This window comes from Bufo gargarizans, chromosome 6 (genome assembly GCF_014858855.1).
Source record: "Bufo gargarizans isolate SCDJY-AF-19 chromosome 6, ASM1485885v1, whole genome shotgun sequence".
NCBI classification, from domain to species: Eukaryota; Metazoa; Chordata; class Amphibia; order Anura; family Bufonidae; genus Bufo; species Bufo gargarizans.
Window position 1 is genome coordinate 384,291,914 of NC_058085.1, and position 20,236 is coordinate 384,312,149.

The following is a 20,236-nucleotide window of genomic DNA, read 5'->3' on the forward strand; positions in this document are numbered from 1 at the left end:
TATTCGCTGGCGAACATCGCTTGTTCGCATTCGCCGCGGCGGGCGAACATATGTAATGTTCAGTCCGCCCCCTATTTGTCATCATTGAGCAAACTTTGACCCTGTACCTCACAGTCAGCAGACACATTCCAGCCAATCAGCAGCAGACCCTCCCTCCCAGACCCTCCCACCTCCTAGCAAAAAGCAAGGACAGCATCCATCTTAGATTCATTCGGAAGCTGCAGTGTTAGTGAGAGGAGGGACAGTGCAGCTGCTGCTGATTTAATAGGGAAAGCGTTAGCTAGGGCAGTGTTCTGTGTCCACTTCAGTCCTGAAAGACTCATCTGATCTGCTGTAAGGACAGCGTCCTGACAGCACCCCAAAAAGCCCTTTTGGTTTTTTTTTTCTCTGTAATCTAATTGCAGTTGCCTGCCAGCGTGTGTGTCAGGCTCACAGCGTATACTGTGCCCACTTGCCCAGTGCCACCACTCATATCTGGTGTCACAGTAGCTTGCATTTAAAAAAAATATAAAACTTTTTTGACTGTAATATAATTGCAGTTGCCTGCATGCGTGTGTGTCAGATCTACAGCGTGTACTGTGTCAACTACTGCCAGTGCACAGTACCACTCATATCTGGTGTCACAGTAGCTTGCACGCATAGTACAACTAATCTAAAAAAAAATGACAGGCGGAGGCAGGCCACACCGCAGGGTCCGTCGTGGTCGTAGTGCTGTGATTTCCTTTGGCCCTAGAATAATGCCCAGTGTTCAGAGGCCACGTACCCTGAACTCGAAAAGTTCTGAGGACATAGTTGACTGGCTAACACAGGACACCCAGTCTTCTACAGCTTCTGCTCGTTACCTTGACGCACCATCCTCCTCCAGCTCAGCTTCGGGCACCTCTCAAGTTACCACTCGCCCGCCCGCCGCCACCACCAACACTAGCACCACAGCCGCTTCACTTGATCTGTCAGAGGAGTTATTTACACATCAGTTGGAAGAAATGAGTGATGCACAACCATTATTGCCAGAGGATGTAGAAAACAGGGATATGTCTCAGTCAGGCAGCATTACACACATGGACGTACGGTGTGATGATGATGATGATGTACCCGCTGCTGCTTCCTTTGCTGAGTTGTCAGATACAAGTGAAGTGGTTGATGATGACGATGTGTCCGTGGATGTCACGTGGGTGCCTGCTCGCAGAAAAGAAGAACAGGGGGAAAGTTCAGATGGGGAGACAGAGAGGAGGAGGAGACGAGTTGGAAGCAGGGGGAGGTCGTCGCAAGGAGCTAGTGGCACAGTCAGACAGCATGTATCGGCACCCGGGGTCAGCCAGACAGCACGCCAATCAACGCATGCTGTTGCCACCACCAGAATGCCGTCATTGCAAAGCTCAGCAGTGTGGCATTTTTTGTGTGTCTGCCTCTGATAACAGCGATGCCATTTGCAACCTGTGTCAAAAGAAACTGAGTCGTGGGAAGTCCAACACCCACCTAGGTACAGCTGCTTTGCGAAGGCACATAATCGCACATCACAAATGCCTATGGGATCAACACATGATGACGAGTAAAATCAGCACACAAACTCAAAGCCACCATCCTCCTGCTGGTCCAGCATCTTCAGCCACGTCAACCACTGCTGTCCTCCTTGCCCCCTCTCAACCATCCGCCACTCCACCTCTCGCCTTGAGCAGTTCCTGCTCATCTGCCCATAGTCAGGTGTCTGTCAAGGAAATGTTAGAGCGTAAGAAGTCAATGTCAGAGAGTCACCCCCTTGCCCGGCATTTGACAGCTGGCTTGTCTGAACTCTCAGCCCGCCAGCTTTTACCATACAAGCTGGTGGAGTCTGAGGACTTCAAAAAATGTGTAGCTATTGGGACACCGCAGTGGAAGGTACCCGGCCAAAATTTATTTTCACAAAAGGCAATCCCCAACCTGTACTCTATTGTGGAAAAGGAAGTCATGGCATGTCTGGCACACAGTGTTGGGGCAAGGGTCCATCTGACCACTGATACCTGGTCTGCAAAGCACGGTCAGGGCAGGTATATCACGTACGCTGCGCATTGAGTAAACCTGCTGACAGCTGCCAAGCATGGAATGCATGGCTCTGCAGAGGAGTTGGTGACACCGCCACGACTTGCAGGCAGGCCTGCTGCCACCTCCTCTACTCCTCCTACTCCATCCTCTTCCATAACCTCCTCGGCTGAGTCCTCTTCTGCTGCTGCGTCTTGCTCCACATCAACTGCACCCCCCCCCCCCAGCTCCCTAGGGGCTATTCCACATCCCGGATACGACAGTGTCACGCCGTCTTGGGGTTGACTTGCCTGAAAGCAGAGAGTCACACCGGACCAGCACTCCTGTCCGCCCTGAACGCACAGGTGGATCAGTGGCTGACCCCGCACCAACTGGAGATCGGCAAAGTGGTGTGTGAAAACTGAAGCAATTTGTTGGCGGCATTGAATTTGGGCAAGTTGACACATGTGCCGTGCATGGCACATGTGTTGAATCTGATCGTACAACGCTTTGTGCATAAGTACCCAGGCTTACAGGACGTCCTCAAGCAGGCCAGGAAGGTGTGTGGCCATTTCAGGCATTCCTACACAGCCATGGCGCACTTTTCAAATATTCAGCGGCGAAACAACATGCCAGTGAGGCGCTTGATTTGCGACAGCCCGACACGTTGGAATTCAACACTCCTAATGTTCGACCGCCTGCTCCAACAAGAAAAAGTCGTCAACGTGTATTTGTATGACCGGGGTGCTAGGACAGCCTTTGCGGAGCTGGGTATTTTTTTGCCACGTTACTGGACGCTCATGCGCAATGCCTGTAGGCTCATGCGTCCTTTTGAGGAGGTGACAAACCTAGGCAGTCGCATCGAAGGCACCATCAGCGACATCATCCCATTTGTTTTCTTCCTGGAGCGTGCCCTGCGAAGAGTGCTGGATCAGGCCGTAGATGAGCGTGAAGAGGAAGAGTTGTGGTCACCATCACCACCAGAAACAGCCTTATCAGCATCGCTTGCTGGACCTGTGGCAACGCTGGAAGAGGAGTCTGAGGAAGAGGAGTCAGAGGAGGAATGTGGCTTTGAGGAGGAGGAAGACCAACCACAGCAGGCATCCCAGGGTGCTCGTTGTCACCTATCTGGTCCCGTGGTGTTGTACCTGAGATCAGTGAGGACGAGGAACGGGACACGAGTAGCTCGGCATCCAACCTTGTGCAAATGGGGTCTTTTATGCTGTCGTGCCTGTTGAGGGACCCTCGTATAAAAAGGCTGAAGGAGAACGACCTGTACTGGGTGGCCACACTACTAGACCCCCGGTATAAGCAGAAAGTGCCTAAAATGTTACCGAATTACCGGAAGTCGGAAAGGATGCAGCAGTTCCAAAACAAGTTAAAAAGTGTGCTTTACACAGTGTATAAGGGTGATGTCACAGCACAATGGGAATCTAACAGGGGAGGAGGTGAAAGTAATCCTCCTCCTACTACGACCACGCCGGCAAGGACAGGATGCTTTACCGACGTGTTGTTGATGGAGGACATGCAGAGCTTTTTAAGTCCTACGCATCGCCATAGCCCTTCGGGGTCCACCCTCAGAGAACGACTCGACTGACAGGTAGCAGACTACCTCGCCTTAACTGCAGATATCGACACTCTGAGGAGCGATGAACCCCTTGACTACTGGTTGTGCAGGCTTGACCTGTGGTCTGAGCTATCCCAATTTGCGATAGAACTTCTGGCCTGCCCCGCTTCAAGTGTCCTGTCAGAAAGGACCTTCAGTGCAGCAGGAGGTATTGTCACTGAGAAGAGAAGTTGCCTAGGCCAAAAAAGTCTAGATTACCTCACCTTTACTGACAGTGGGCGATACATTTGACTAAAAAAGGCCTGATGAGATGAGATGCCTTGGGCTAAAAATGGTCCACACGCTGCTGTATTTTATCTCTGAATGCCGGATGACTTGCGTGACTTCTCCGCCACCAACTAGGGTTCAAGCCGCAATGTTTTAGTGCACTTTCTGCCTGGAAAATATCAATTTTTCCGCCCGCTGCTACAGCAGCAGCTGCAACAATACCTAATTTTTCAGGAATGTGTACATGCCTAATTTTTCTGGCCTCTGGTGCTGCACTGTGGCTGCAAAAAAAATAAAAAAAGGCACATACATGTGTCAATTCCCCTTCGTGATCGTTACCTTGTTGTGGTGAAGGGGCTTGCGTATCACAATGAAGCGTCCACCTCTATGAGTGTGTTGGCAATGGCAATGTTGGCACACCCCAGATGATAAGGTCGTTGCTTCATTATGAACAGACCAAAAGCGATCGGCTGGATAATTTTGCATAGAAAAAATATACATTTTCTTTGTGATCATCTAAGGTGATCATTAAAGCCTATAAGGCCAACAATGGGCCCACACTGCAGAATCATTGTTTTCTCGGTCACTTAACTGTCACTGAACTACCTCAGCACGACCCTAGGCTTTGAAAAACCACCATCACCTGCAATCTCCCAAACGTGCGCACGAGCACAGTCATCACTACACCAAGATTGACGCATAGAGGAATAAAATGTATGTCATGAGTGTGTCAACTATTGACAACTCTTTGCGGTTGTCTAAAATCTATGATAGGGGACATAACAGGGATTAAACTGATAGGAATAGTACTACTTAACATACCACTCATATCTGGTAGCACAGTACATTGCAAGGCGCACGCGCAGTGCCCCAAATTGGAGGTAAGAGGACCGACCAAGCATCTTTTTCCATCTCCCGGTTCCTAAAATCTATTCCATACACGTCCCCTGATAGGAATAGTACTACTTAACATACCACTCATATCTGGTAGCACAGTACATTGCACGGCGCACGCGCAGTGCCCCAAATTGGAAGTAAGAGGACCAACCAAGCATTTTTTTCCATCTCCCGGTTCCTAAAATCTATTCCATACACCGGCCCCTCATAGGGGACAAAACAGGGATTAAACTGATAGGAATAGTACTACTTAACATACCACTCATATTGGGATTGCACAGTACATTGCACGGCGCACGCGCAGTGCCCCAAATTGGAAGTAAGAGGACCGACCAAGCATCTTTTTCCATCTCCCGGTTCCTAAAATCTATTCCATACACTGACCCCTGATAGCCTCTGTGGAGCTGGGCATTTTTTGGCCGCATTACTGAACGCTCATGCACAATGGCTGTAGGCTCATGCATCCTTTTGCGGAGGTGACAAACCTGGTCAGTCAAACCCAAGGCAACATCATCGACCTCTTCCCATATGTTTTTTTCTGGCGCGTGCCCTGCGAAGAGTGCTGGATCACGTAGATGAGCATGAAGAGGAAGAGTTGTGGTCACCATCACCACCAGAAGCAGCCCTGTCGTCGTCAATTGCTGGACCTGCAGCAACGCAGAGAGTCTGAAGAAGAGGAGTCAGAGGAGGAAGGTGGCTTTGAGGAGGTGGAAGACCAACCACAGCAGGCGTCCCAGGGGGCTTGTTGTCACCTTTCGGGGACCCTTGGTGTTGTACGTGGCTGGGTGGAGGAAGAGACCTTCAATGACGTCAGTGAGGACAAGGAACGGGACATGGCTAGCTTGGTATCCAACCTTGTGCAAATGGGGAGTTTGCGGTTGTGCAAATGGACTGTTTGCGGTTGTTTGCGGCGCGTTAAACGGGGAGTTGGGTCTGTCAGAGTTTGGTCTGTCACTTTGAAGCGGGCGTAACCCTTACACTACCTGATCGATACAACATCATACCTGATGTTTTAAAGCACGTTATTCCAAACAATTTAAGAATGTTAGGTGATTTATGCCCTTTATGGATTAAAACCCGACTCTGCGTCAACTACGTAATTTTCCATGGGAGTTTTGCCATGGATCCCCCTCCGGCATGCCACAGTCCGGGTGTTAGTCCCCTTGAAACAACTTTTCCATCACTATTGTGGCCAGAAAGAGTCCCTGTGGGTTTTAAAATTCGCCTGCCTATTGAAGTCTATGGCGGTTTGCCCGGTTCGCGAACATTTGCGGAAATTCGCGTTCGCCGTTCGCGAACGGAAAATTTTGTGTTCGCGACATCTCTATCTAGAACTAGCCCTGTACCTCACATGGATCTAGAGATCTCCCTACTAATTGTTCCAATTGTTCTGCTAGATTTATTTCAAACTGACAGGGGGTATGTCCTTTCTGCTGCAGCTCTCTCCCTATCACAGCTCAGGAAATGTGTCCTTTCTAATGCAGGTATCTCTCTTTCACAACTCAGTGACCGGTATGAGCTTTTTCTGCTGCAGCCAGCTCTAACCCATCAAAGCTCAGGGGATGTCTCCTTTCTGCAGCAGCTTTGTCCCTATCACAGCTCAGGGGTGTGTCCTTTCTTCTTCAACTCTTTTCCTATCACAGCTCTGTAGGTATGTCTTTTCTGCTGTAGTTATGTCTCTATCACAGTTCAGGGGCATGTCCTTTCTGCTGATGCTCTTTCTTTATCATAGCTCAGGAGGCATGTCCTTTCTGCTGCAGCTCTCTCCCTGTAATTATCTCATCTTCTAACAGTAGATCTGGCTGGTGGCAGTTAAAGGATGCAAAAGAAAACAGCAGGTGGTGCTATACAGATGCATTCTATTCAATAACTATACTTCTTAATGACATGCAATTACAAAAGTATTCAGATCCATTTGCTGCTTTGAAAAACGTAGAATATTTTTGAGCGCTAGACCTTTTAATGACCCAAAGGGAACTCTTTATCAGTATATTAGCAGGTGGCGCTATACAGATACATTCTATCAGATAACCCAGTGCCTATACTAAATTCTTAATGACAAACAATTACAAACCTATTCAGATCCAGGTGCTGCTTTGAAAAACATAGAATATTTCTGAGCACTAGCCCCTTTAATGACCCAAAGGGCACTCTTGATCAGTAGAAGAAGTAGCCGTGGTGCTTGCTGGAGCCTAGTGGTCCCTTCACCGCAGCACCTAACAAAAGTGGTTGTGTTCGGTACTGCAGCTCTGCCCATTCAAGTTAACATAGGTAACAACATGTCCCAGGGGTTGAACCCCAACAATCATACATTGATCGTCTATAGCAAAGATGGCTAACCTCCAGCACTCCAGCTGTGGTCAAACTACTACTTCCAGCATGCTCCATTCATTTCTAGGGAGTTTTGAGAACAGCCAAGCAAGTGTGCATCTTGGGAGCTGGAGTGCTGGAGGTTAGCCATCAAAGGTCTATAGCAATGACTGGTACTCGTCACTTTGAAGAGGAATTGTCTGGTTTTGTAGACTTGCTCTAATCTGGTTAATAGATGAGGGTCCTGACTGGGCACTTCCCTAGTAGGGCACTATTATATGGGTTTTCTTAACCAGACAACATCCCTTACGTTGCTCTTTCTGCATCCTTTGAAAAAAAAATAGCAACCTCCAAATACTTTGTGTCCTCCATAAAAGAGCCAAGAGTCACTTACCATGAGTTTTCTTCACTCCCGAAGCCTCCAAATAAACTATAAGCTCCAGACGATAGTTTGTATCTGAGCTCTCGGTAATAACCTTAAGTAACACAAGAAATACTAGGTTTTTATTTAAGCAATCACGGTGACTGCAATCTATTGAACAGAGAGATAACAATTTTAGCACTGCTCTATCCATACATGGAGCATTACTTGGAGAATACGTAGTGGTCTACCAGGGGTTGAATACGTCCTTACCAGTGTTCATGAACTGAATCCCTTTCTGGACAATCTCTTCTGTAAGTTGGCCCGTGGCGTTCAGATAATCTAGAAGATGAGGTATGGGAGCTAGGCGCACAAGATTCTGTTCTCCACATCCAAAAGGCATCTGGAGCAGGTTCTGAAGGTTCTGCAGGGGAAGACCTATAATATCTCCTGATAGAAGGGAACAAAGGGTTAGAAAGAACTTCTCAAATTCCAATATATAGCAATTGTGCAATCCAACCTAAAGCACGCAAAGCTTGTGAGCCCCAGTGCAAAATCTGTAATACTATGTTCCATATATAATACTAGTTTCCTTTTATCCTTTTATGTCCCGTGCAGTTGAATCATAAGAATAAAACTAGATTTTCCATAAGAAAATTGCATGCTGACTGCAGCATGAGAATGACCAGAGTGAGAAGAGCCAACTCTCCCCATGTTGTGCTCTGTTACTTGAAGAGCTTAACTGCAGTGAGGTGATGACTAGTGTTGATCACGAATATTCGAATTTTTATCGCGAATATAGGTACTTCGAAAATTCGCGAATATTTCGAATATAGTTATATATATTCGTAATTTTGAATATTCAAAAAACAATTCCCTTTTTTTTTTTTTTATTCGATTTATTTTTATTTTTTAGCAGTACACATGATCCCTCCCTGCTTCTAGTTTGTGGGCCAATAAGAAGGCTGCAATATACTCGACTTTAGGAGTAGTAGTGTTTGCGAATTTTGCTCTATATTCGTTTTTTTTTTCCGAATGAATAGCCACCAGTCCCCATGCTGTGCTTTATGACCATAGAAGAGTTTTAGTGCAATAAGAAAATATCATGGTGGTCTTAAAGTATTCTCATTCTGCCGTTTCTGCTGCTAAAAATTACAGCCTGAGTATATTATGCAGTGTGAGGCTAACTATGTTCCCCGATCATACTATGAAAAATGATTTAATAGAATAATTGGGCGATACCTACCAAGATAACTGTGCAATGAGAATAGCCTCCAATCACCATGCCATGAGATGAGAATAATGAAGATTGCCCTTGGCGTGAGGGAATGACCAGGCAAGTCATAACTGATCATTCTGATGCTGAAAACTCTTGGGCTGTGCTTTGGGGAATGCGAACTGTGGCATGAGAATGAGTGACTGGGGAAACCACTTGGTTATTCTCACACTGCTCTTCGAGAGCAGCAAATACAGTGTTGAATAAACTATCTGCTAAATGTTTGACATTGATAGATATCATCTGGAAATGGCCATAATGTGACCTCAATCTGAGCCACACCATACAGAAATGACCTGCAATTGGCTATTGGTTACATGATATGGTTTTGACCAATACATCATAGTCCAACAATGACGGCAAGAACTGGAAGGGGTGTCCTGGTGACCAGAGATATTAGTTTAATACTACATAAACATGGAAGCTTGCGAAGACTTGGAGCCTAATGAAACTCACCCAGAAATGTAATAAATGCTGATATTGAACCAGGTACCACATTGGGCGGTTGAATTAATTTCAGTGGAGATGAACTATTTTCAGGTGTTTGGCCTGTGGACAAATAAATATTCCCCAATTTATCAGTTTCAGAAACTACAGCTAACCATTCAAAAAGGCAAGTTCTGCAGAATATATTATAGAAAAGTATAGATTGTCTGGTCCCTATGAGCAGCGACTGCTTAAAGTCAATGTCCAATCCATCCCTTAGCATTATTAATATAAAGTGAATGTCCACCCCTGAGTATGACTATTATAAAGGTGAGTGTCAACCCCTGAGTATTATCATTTTTATTATAAAGTGAATGTCCATCCCTGAGTATTATTATTATAAAGTGAATGTCTATCCCTGAGTATTATTATTATAAAGTGAATGTCCACCCCTGAGTATTATTATTCTAAAGCGAATGTCCATCCCTGAGTATCATTAACATAAAGTTAATGTCCACCACTGAGTAGTATTATTATAAAGTGAATGTCCGCCCCTTATTATTACTATTATAAAGGTGAGTGTCCATCCCTGAGTATTATCGTTTTTATTATAAAATGAATGTCCATCCCTGAGTATTATTATTATAAAGTCAATGTCCACCTCTGACTGTTATTAATATAAAGTGAATTTCCACCCCTGAGTATTATTATTATAAAATGAATGTCCATCCCTGAGTATCACTAACATAAAGTATTATTATTATTATTATTACAAAGTGAATGTCCACCCCTGAGTATTATTATTATAAAGTGAATGTCCAACCCTGAGTATTAGGCCTCTTTCACACGGGCAAGTTTTCCACGCGGTTGCAATGCTTGAGGTGAACGCATTGCACCCGCACTGAATCCGGACCCATTCATTTCTATGGGGCTGTGCACATGAGCGGTGATTTTCACGCATGCTCTATATTGTGCGTTTTTCACGCAATGCAGGCCCCATAGAAGTGAATGTGGCTGCGTGAAAATCGCAAGCATCCGCAACCAAGTGCGGATGCGGTGCGATTTTCACGCACGGTTGCTAGGTGACGATCGGGGTGGGGACCCCATATTTATTATTTTCCCTTATAACATGGTTATAAGGGAAAATAATAGCATTCTTAATGCAGAATGCTAAGTAAATTAGGGATGGAGGGGTTAAAAAATAAAAATTAAACTCACCTCATCCACTTGTTCGCGCAGCCCGGCTCATATTTATTCTTCTTCTTTGAGGACCTGGGAGGAAAAGGATCTTTGGTGACGTCACTGCGCTCATCACATGGTTCATCGCCATGGTGATGGACCATGTGATGAGCGCGGAGCCATCACATAGCCATCACATGGACCATCACCATGGTGACGGACCACTTAATGAGCGCAGTGACGTCACCAAAAGGTCCTTTTCTCCCAGGTCCTCAAAGAAGAAGAAAAAAGACAAGCCGGGCTGCGCAAACAAGTGGATGAGGTGAGTTTAATTAATTTTTTTATTTTTTACCCCTCCATCCCTAATTTACTTAGCATTTACTTAGCATTCTGTATTAAGAATGTAATTATTTTCCCCTATAACCATTTTTATTATAAGGTTAATGTCCATCCCTGAGTATTATTATTATTATTATTATTATTATTATTATTATTATTATAATAAAGTGAATGTCCCCCCTGAACAATATTATATTGTTGTTTTTTTCTGTGCTGACTCATTTCATAATTGTCTGGACTTCCTTTTTACTGATACTGAGTTCCACATTTGCTGATCTGTCATATTTGTAAACAGTAAGATTCTAGTTGTCTGAAGCCACCACTAGGGGGAGCTTAGGGTTCACTTACTGCTGATACATTGAGCCTAATTGTTTTTTTACAGACTCTTTTTGACAGGTCCTCTATCAGTGAAGGAAGTGCATTCTTACCAACTATCTCATGATCATTATTTTATTATCGAGGATTATTGTAAATAAGATATAAATCTTTTGAGATTTCTTTTGTTACCTTGGATACAGATGAGATTACTAGAGGTGACTTCTTTTTTAATCCCCTCAGCCTAGGAAAAAGGAGGAAAAAAGTTCACATTTCTTAATCATACTGAAATAAGATCATTTTTTTTTAAATATACTTTCATTCTATTGACTTCTATGGGATAGTGTTGTAGGCATGGTCACGGTCCATTGACTTCTATGAAAGAGTGTTGTGGGCATGCTCACGTTCCATTGACTTCTATGGAAGAGTGTTGTGGGCATGCTCACGTTCCATTGACTTCTATGGGAGACTGTTCTGGGCATGCTCACTTTTTTTTACTTCTATGGGAGAATATTGTGGGCATGCTTACAATGTACTGATTTATGAGATTGTTGTGGTCATGCTCTGTGATGTGCACTAGTTGTAATTAAAACGTGTTTATTTTTTTATGGATATATAGTGGGTGTCCCTCCAGTACGTTATGAGTCACTTTAGATTACCTTCAAAATCTGCTTTTTAAAATCTTACATCTATCATGAGTCATAACCTCTTGAATTTACAGGCCCAAAGCCTGAGGCTGCATTACTGATATATTTTTATGATATCATGCAACAATCTACTTCTACCTCAATTTCTAGATCCTAGCTGGATGGAATAATGATAGTTATGTGGGTCTATCTGTGGATGGTGATCTGAATCAGGGTATATGACAATACTTGACAAAAATCAGGAGGGGACATATCATCAGAATCTCAAAACTGAAATCCACATTATTCACCTCGACAATAATGGTCTGTATCACAGTATCCTTGCGGGAGGGCTGAGAAGGATCATTGGTTCCATCACATGTTTGACCAATGTAGGTAGTCTCTGCCGAAACAGTAAAATTGATAACCCCTGGTAGAAGGGAAAAAACAAGGGTTAAAATGGAGATAGTATGTGAGAACTGTAATTCTATGAATTGAAAAGGGTTCCCATGAACATTTTAGGGGTGGTCCCTTGCACTGCTCCAAGTGCAATTCCCATCTTAAAGGGGGTGTCTCACCTCAGACATTGTTGGCATATCGCTAGAATATACCACCAATGTGAAATAGGTACAGTTCCCACAGTAGGTGCAGGACCATCTCTTATCCCTAGAACGGGAACCCCTGAAGTAAACATAGGGCAATCGCGCACGTGCAGCCACCCTCCATTCCTTTCTATGGAAGTTGCGAAAAAGGTGAGCGCTGGCTTAGCTATGTCTCATGGAGGTCAATAGAGTGGTGGCTACCCTTGCGCAGTGCACTCCTACATCACTTCTATGGGGCTTCCAAAATTGCTCTCGTCTACTTTCAGAACCCCCATAGAAATGAATGAGAGCATGCTGTGCATGCGTTCTGAGCTTTCCTTCAGTTTTGGTGACCCATTCTGGAGATAGGTGCTGGTCCTACCTTTGGGACCCACACCTATCTGACATAACGATATGTCATCAATCTCTGACACCATAAATGCAATTTAAGCATTTATGGCACATCCTCAGGATCTGTGTTTATTTTATCCTCTGTTATCTTGATAGACAAAGGTCCCAGAGCTGAACCCACATACCAGTATCTGATCAGTGCGGATTTGACTTCCAGCACCCCAATCGCTCAGCTGTTTGAAGGAGCCACGTTGTTTGGGCCAGCACTGCAGCCTCATACTCTACCAAGCACAGCTCCGTACTTTGTATGGTGGCTGTGCTTGGTACTGCCGCTCAGCCCCATTCGCCTGAACAGGACTGAACTGCACATAGGTCATGTGACTGATAAAAGTGACCTCTCCAGCCTAGGAGGAAGCTATGGTGCTCTTCAAATAGCTAATTGGTTAGTTGATCTCATATTGATGAGCTATGATGATCAAGGAACCCAGCCACCCCATTCAGGTTATAAATTTGAGGGCAGAAGAATTCCTACCTAATGAGGTCGCATTTATGTTCCAGATATAGGAGGCTCTCTCTTCTGAGCAGATGCATGCATTCTGTTCTCCCTCTTGCAGTGCAGCTTGATAATCATCAGACTTCGACAAACTTACTAGGATCTGTAAAGAAAGGACATACAGGAAATTGCCTAGAGATGGAGCTGGATGATTTTAAACGGATACTAGATAGGATACCAGTTGGAGAAACTTTTACTCCTTTTAGGGCTCTTTCACACTTGCGTTGTCCGGATCCGGCGTGTACTCCACTTGCCGGAATTACACGCCGGATCCGTAAAAACGCAAGTGTACTGAAAGCATTTGAAGACGGATCCGTCTTCAAAATGTTTTCAGTGTTACTATGGCAGCCAGGACGCTATTAAAGTCCTGGTTGCCATAGTAGGAGCGGGGAGCGGGGGAGCGGCATACTTACCGCCCGTGCGGCTCCCGGGGCGCTCCAGAATGACGTCAGAGCGCCCCATGCGCATGGATGACGTGCCATGTGATCACGTCATCCATGCGCTTGGGGCGCCCTGACGTCACTCTGGAGCGCCCCGGGAGCCGCATGGACGGTAAGTATACTGCTCCCCCGCTCCCCGCTACACTTTACCATGGCTGCCAGGACTTTAGCGTCCCGGCAGCCATGGTAACCATTCAGAAAAAGCTAAACGTCGGATCCGGCAATGCGCCGAAACAACGTTTAACTTAAGGCCGGATCCGGATCAATGCCTTTCAATGGGCATTCATTCCGGATCCGGCCTTGCGGCAAGTCTTCAGGATTTTTGGCCGGAGCAAAAAGCGCAGCATGCTGCAGTATCTTCTCCAGCCAAAAAACGTTCCGGTCCGGAACTGAAGACATCCTGATGCATCCTGAACGGATTTCACTCCATTCAGAGTGCATTAGGATAAAACTGATCAGGATTCTTCCGGCATAGAGCCCCGACGACGGAACTCTATGCCGGAAGAAAAGAACGCAGATGTGAAAGAGCCCTACTCCAACAAACCCTTGGCCTACTTTTGTTACATCGAGGATATCTTGATCATGGATGGACTAAACTAATAAAATTTCAAGAACAATTCCATGAATTTCATCACACCATAAACCTGACACTGACATATTCAAATACAGCGATCAACTTTCTGGACACCACCATAAAAATTCAAAACAGCTTCCTAGATCAAAAGCCTATAGCCTAGATCAATAGGCCTACATAGCTGAAATGGGATAGCTAGCTGCCACCCAAAAGACATTAAAAAGTCCATCATTTACAGTCAGGCTATCAGATGTTCCCGCATATGTTTCCAGCCAGCAGACAAGGATGAATACTTAAAATTAAAAAAATACATTTTTACATCAGGGCTACCATCCTGCTTCAATGGATGATCAAATCACCAGAGCCACCAGAAGTCAACTTTTCCAATACAAGGAAAAAAAGAGAACCATTGTGTACCTTTGGTAGTGCCTTACAACCCACAGCTAGAGGTACTAAGAAAACCCTCAATAAAAAAATTATATCATGTTCTGTACAAGGATGATCATGCGAAATTAAAACTCCAAGATCCTCCCCTGCTATGTTACCTACAACCTTCCAATCAGAGATGTTTATGAGTTCTTTGTCATCTGACACACAAAAAGGAACTTAATCCTGCAGTGTGAGCAGATGCCATTGATGACCACAGATAGGATCTGGATTCCCAACACGCAGTAGGAATATATGATTCCTGGGTTATTTACATATTCCGCATTCAATGTGGGGGACCTGATTTAGTGCACTAAATGTCCTATTGCGGGTCTCCATGTTGGAAAAACAGACGGAAAACTCAAAGCAAGTCTAAGGTCTCATCACCACACAATTAAAGAAGGAACATTTTCCTTCGGACAAATATTTTTGAAGCCAAGGATACAATGAAGACATATGAAAGCAGTCCTATTAAAAGGCAAATTTCAAGTCCCAAAGAGCCAGAAGGATTTGGAAACGTGTATTTATGACATACTGAACACAAGCCTGAATTTGTCACAAGGATCTAAAGAATCTGCTCCAGAGATAGTGGGGCTAGTGGTCCTTTACTCAGGCCGGTTATTAGACCAATTGTCGTGATCGAAAGCTTATACAAACAATCAGGGCTGATATTTGGGCTATGCAAAAGGTAAAGGGGAACAGCACTCCATGTAGTTGCAATAGCTCTTCTGGGTACTCGCTGCCACGGGTTTTGGTTCAAAGTGCCACAACAACCTTTATCCTCAAAAGATGAATGATGGAAGCGGCACTTCAGTTGAAATAGTTGCATCTTGAATAAACTGTCACAACTGCATCTTTACCGAGTGCTGCTTCTATTTTTCATCTTTTGTGAATTGGCTTATACAAATATGCCACAGATCATCCAATGAATGAGGAAATGCTCGTGTCTCTGGCATGGCCTAATAGGTGCACTATGATGGCAGACCTGGATGATATTAGGCCCCTGGCTGCCATGTTAATGCATCAGCAATCCAGGATCATGTCACAGGGGCCAATAGCTTGACAAAGAGAACCCCTACCTTCTATCTAACTACTTAGTTGCCACAGTCACTATTGACTATGGTATCTATGAGGCATCTAAACTGCTAGAATCAGAGTGGTCTCTGTTCCCAGTAGATGCAGCAGGACAAGGGCTCTGTAATACTGTGCCCATGAGACCACTGTGATAAAAATGTACCTCATGGGGCATTAAACACCAGACGCACTTGACATACATTTTCGACCCACCACACTTCAGTTACCTTCACACATTGCTCCAGATAGTTGGACACAAAGCCACTTAGGACAAGCAATTCTCCTCGAATGAAGGAATAAGGTAGAGACACCTCTATGAAGAATGGGAGGAATGTGGTGAACTCTGACGGACTCTTCGTCATCCCAAACCCGTCCGTTTCAGACGTGCAGATCATGGAGCCCTCCCACTCAGTGATAGTATCAGGAACTGTCTGAGATATATTGCCATGGCCTTGTGAACTGAAGGACATACAGAAAAAAATTGGCAGACTAATTGTAAGCTTTGGGTAACAGGAAATGAGATATATCATGATATTTAGAAAGATACACCATGGTCCAAAGAAATCTACACAATTAGATTGGTCCTTCAGAATATGTTCTTAGCATGTTGCTGAATGAAGGGGCCATGGTTCACATCAGTTAAGTCCCATTCAAATAAGGAAGGAGTTGGCAGATTGGCAGGAGTTCGGGGAATTTAACCCCTCCAAATCAGAGAGTGATGGCCCTATCCTAAGGATAGGTCTTTAATATTACACTTTGGAAAACCGTTCTAAGACCTTATCTACATTTTTGTTTCCCGTGTGTCAGTCAAGATGAAAGTCATTGTATTACTATTTTGGCAGATATACTACATGTATGCAGATGTAATATTTTGCAGACTTAGTTTAGCTTGTCATTTGGCACCAGCAGGTATATGTTTTAAGAGAGAGATTTGTCATAATGTACTTTAAATATATATTGGCAGAGAGCTACAAACTTGTTGTTATCATATATTATATGTTATTGTTATTGCTGAAAGAGTTAATACCTTGTATGTATGTGATCCTGTCTATAGGTAGGACTATGCAGTTATTATGCTCTAGCTCAGCAGAGGGAGGCTAGCCCTGCCCGACAACACAGGAACTGGTTCAACGTGGCTCTGCCTGTGAGAGAGGCAGATACGTGTGACCCTGTGTGAATCTGAAGCCAGAAAATAGCATTTTTTCCCCCAGGAAAAACACAGTTTCTATCATGTATAAACATAGAAACATAGAATGTGTCGGCAGATAAGAACCATTTGGCCCATCTAGTCTGCCCAATATACGAAATACTATGGATAGCCGCTGGCCCTATCTTATATGAAGGATGGTCTTATGCCTACCCCATGCATGCTTAAACTCCTCCACTGTATTTGCAGCTACCACTTCTGCAGGAAGGCTATTCCATGTATCCACTACTCTCTCAGTAAAGTAATACTTCCTGATATTACTTTTAAACCTTTGCCCCGCTAATTTAAAACTATGTCCTCTTGTAGCAGTTTTTCTTCTTTTAAATATTCTTTCCTCTTTTACCTTGTTGATTCCCTTTATGTATTTAAAAGTTTCTATCATATCCCCTCTGTCTCGTCTTTCTTCCAAGATATACATGTTAAGGTCCTTTAATCTTTCCTGGTAAGTTTTATCCTGCAAACCATGTACCAGTTTAGTAGCTCTTCTCTGAACTCTCTCCAAAGTATCAATATCCTTCTGGAGATATGGTCTCCAGTACTGAGCACAATACTCCAAATGAGGTCTCACTAGTGCTCTGTAGAGCGGCATGAGCACCTCCCTCTTTCTACTGGTAATGCCTCTCCCTATACACCCAAGCATTCTGCTAGCATTTCCTGCTGCTCTATGACATTGTCTGCCTACCTTTAAGTCTTCTGAAATAATAATCCCTAAATCCCTTTCCTCAGATACTGAGGTTAGGACTGTATCACTGATTTTATATTCTGCTCTTGGGTTTTTACGTCCCAGGTGCATTGTCTTGCACTTATCAACATAAAATTTTAGTTGCCAGATTTTTGACCATTCCTCTAGTTTTCCTAAGTCCTTTTCCATTTGGTGTATTCCTCCAGGAACATCAACCCTGTTACAAATCTTTGTATCATCAGCAAAAAGACACACCTTACCATTGAGGCCTTCTGCAATTTCGCTGATAGATATTAAACAATATGGGTCCCAGAACAGATCCCTGAGGTACCCCACTGGTAACAAGACCTTGGTCTGAATATACTCCATTGACTACAACCCTCTGTTGCTTGTCCCTCAGCCACTGCCTAATCCATTCAACAATATGGGAGTCCAAGCCCAATGACTGCACTTTATTGATAAGCCTTCTATGTGGGACAGTATCAAAAGCCTTACTAAAGTCTAGATAAGCGATGTCTACTGCACCTCCTCCATCTATTATTTTAGTCACCCAATCAAAAAAATCAATAAGATTAGTTTGACATGATCTCCCTGAAGTAAACCCATGCTGTTTTTCATCTTTCAATCCATGGGATTTTAGATGGTCCACAATCCTCTCCTTAAGTATGGTTTCCATTAATTTCCCCACTATTGATGTCAGGCTTACTGGCCTATAGTTGCCCGATTCCTCCCTACTACCTTTCTTGTGAATGGGCACAACATTTTGACAAGAAATTAGATTTGTTACGAACTACTTCATCACGGATCCCTTTCCGATGTATGGAGCAGACACAATGATGGGGAACGTCGATTGTGCTGCCCCCGCATCATTTAAACCCTCAGAATCTGCATTCAACGCTGACCGTGGCATTTGTGACTCACATTCAGCTGCTCATGGGTTAAAAAAAATTATACTCACCTCCAAACGTGATCACTCTGGGCGCGCACGTTGACGTCACCGCACACATCCAGCGTGATCACGTGGTGACGCCATCACACTTGCCGCAGGTCCTTTGGTGGGTTTTTGTTGAACAAGATGGAGGCAGGCGGCCTCTCCACAAGCAAGTGGATGAGGGGAGTATAATTTTTTTACCTTCAGTCACTGTTTTAGGAAAAATGTATTCCTTACCACGAAGCGGAAGGAAATTCGGCTTCGAGGTGAATCAAATCTTTCCTGAAATTCAAATTGAAGTCCACTTTGGATACTATGATTTGCTCAACACTAATGACCATATTAGTTGCCACCCAGGTGAGCATCTCAGGAACCCCCTCTTCAAGCTAGAACAGAGCCATTCTTACATGGACCTGGTCATCTACGAACCATATGGTCACCATTAATTTTAATAGAATACTATACGTCCAGAGAAAACACCAGCCATGATCACCGAAGGTTAGAGAGGCTGGTAAATTTTTGTCCCTGCAGGGGAGCATTGTCTCAGAAAAGCAAAGCTCTCACCGCTATTTTACTGTGGGGTCTACTGGGCACGGTGTGATCCTGTATGCCTATACTTCACTGCATTTCAGTGGTGCTATATGTCTGGAAATTCTCCCAACAATTTAACTCTGACGTGAGGCTCAGATAAAACGTAGCAAAAAGACATGACTACTTACTCAGCCGTTACCATTGTCCACACCCAGGTGTCCGAAAAGTTTCCTCTAACTGTTTCAATTGTTTTAGATCCTCCCAATGTACTAGCCATATAGGGAGCAGGGGCATGCTGCGCCATCTCTTCAGCCTTTGGAAATATTCCTTAAACAACATAAAAAAATCTGAATCGATATTTGGTAGATGAGAAGATAAGTTCCGCTGATCAAGAGTCATTTCAGATGATATTTTATATTAGTTTTTGAATAATTTACTTTAAAGGGGTTTTCCAGGATCTTGATATTGAAGACCTATTGTCACGGACGGTGTACAGGAAACAAGGCAAAGCAACATGCATAATTGACTCGCTGGATCCAAAAGCTAAGGAACAAAAGGGAGTCCCCTGCAGAAGACCTGGCACTTTCCCTGGCTGCTCAGCCTATGCAAAGATCCGAATGGTGGAGGTTTGCATATCCACGTACCTTGACTATATAATATAACCCCTGAGCACCCTACAATAGTGAGGGGACACGACCACCGGCTCCCTACACAAGATACGGAGGGAGTCAGGGTCACCTGGGATCCAGCAAACAGAAAATAACAGATAAATGTTCAACACTTAGCTTTTGTAGCAGAGAGGAGAACAAGATCAGCATGCACACACACTCCAGGAAGAAGTATAAGCCGCCCAGAAAAGCATTCTGGGGAGGAATTTAAAGGGAAGCAATTAGTCCAACACATGACAGCTGAGAGAGGCTAACGAGATGAGTAACTGAATACCACAACAAAGGAAGTCAAGGAGGAGGTTCTGAAAGGCCTCTGTCAGAGCTTCTCAGCTGTCTGGTTGTGACAGTACCCCTCCCTCTACGAGTGGACTCCGGACACTCAGAACCCACCTTCTCAGGATGAGACCTATGGAAAGCCCTGATGAGACGAGAGGCCTTAATGTCCGTCACTGGGACCCACATCCTCTCCTCAGGACCATACCCCTCCCAATGAACAAGGTACTGAAGAGAACCACGGACAAGACGAGAATCCACAATCCTAGAGACCTGAAATTCAAGATTCCCATCAACCATAATCAGAGGAGGAGGCAAAGGCGAGGGTACAATGGGTTGAACATAAGGTTTCAATAAGGACTTATGAAAAACATTATGGATCTTCCA

The 20,236-nt window shown here is 44.4% G+C and overlaps 1 protein-coding gene across 1 annotated transcript in view; it reads right to left on the reverse strand.

Annotated features, from left to right (window-relative positions):
* Window positions 1-20,236, reverse strand: part of LOC122942264 (ovostatin-like) — a 117,297-nt gene that overhangs the window by 26,292 nt on the left and 70,769 nt on the right. The window contains exons 18-24 of the mRNA XM_044299768.1: window positions 19,097-19,235; window positions 15,785-16,016; window positions 13,023-13,146; window positions 11,870-11,988; window positions 11,125-11,176; window positions 7,671-7,847; window positions 7,431-7,512 (exon numbers count right to left, since the gene is read on the reverse strand). Coding sequence (XP_044155703.1) covers window positions 7,431-7,512; window positions 7,671-7,847; window positions 11,125-11,176; window positions 11,870-11,988; window positions 13,023-13,146; window positions 15,785-16,016; window positions 19,097-19,235 — 925 coding nt within the window. The remainder of the gene's footprint in view (window positions 1-7,430; window positions 7,513-7,670; window positions 7,848-11,124; window positions 11,177-11,869; window positions 11,989-13,022; window positions 13,147-15,784; window positions 16,017-19,096; window positions 19,236-20,236) is intronic.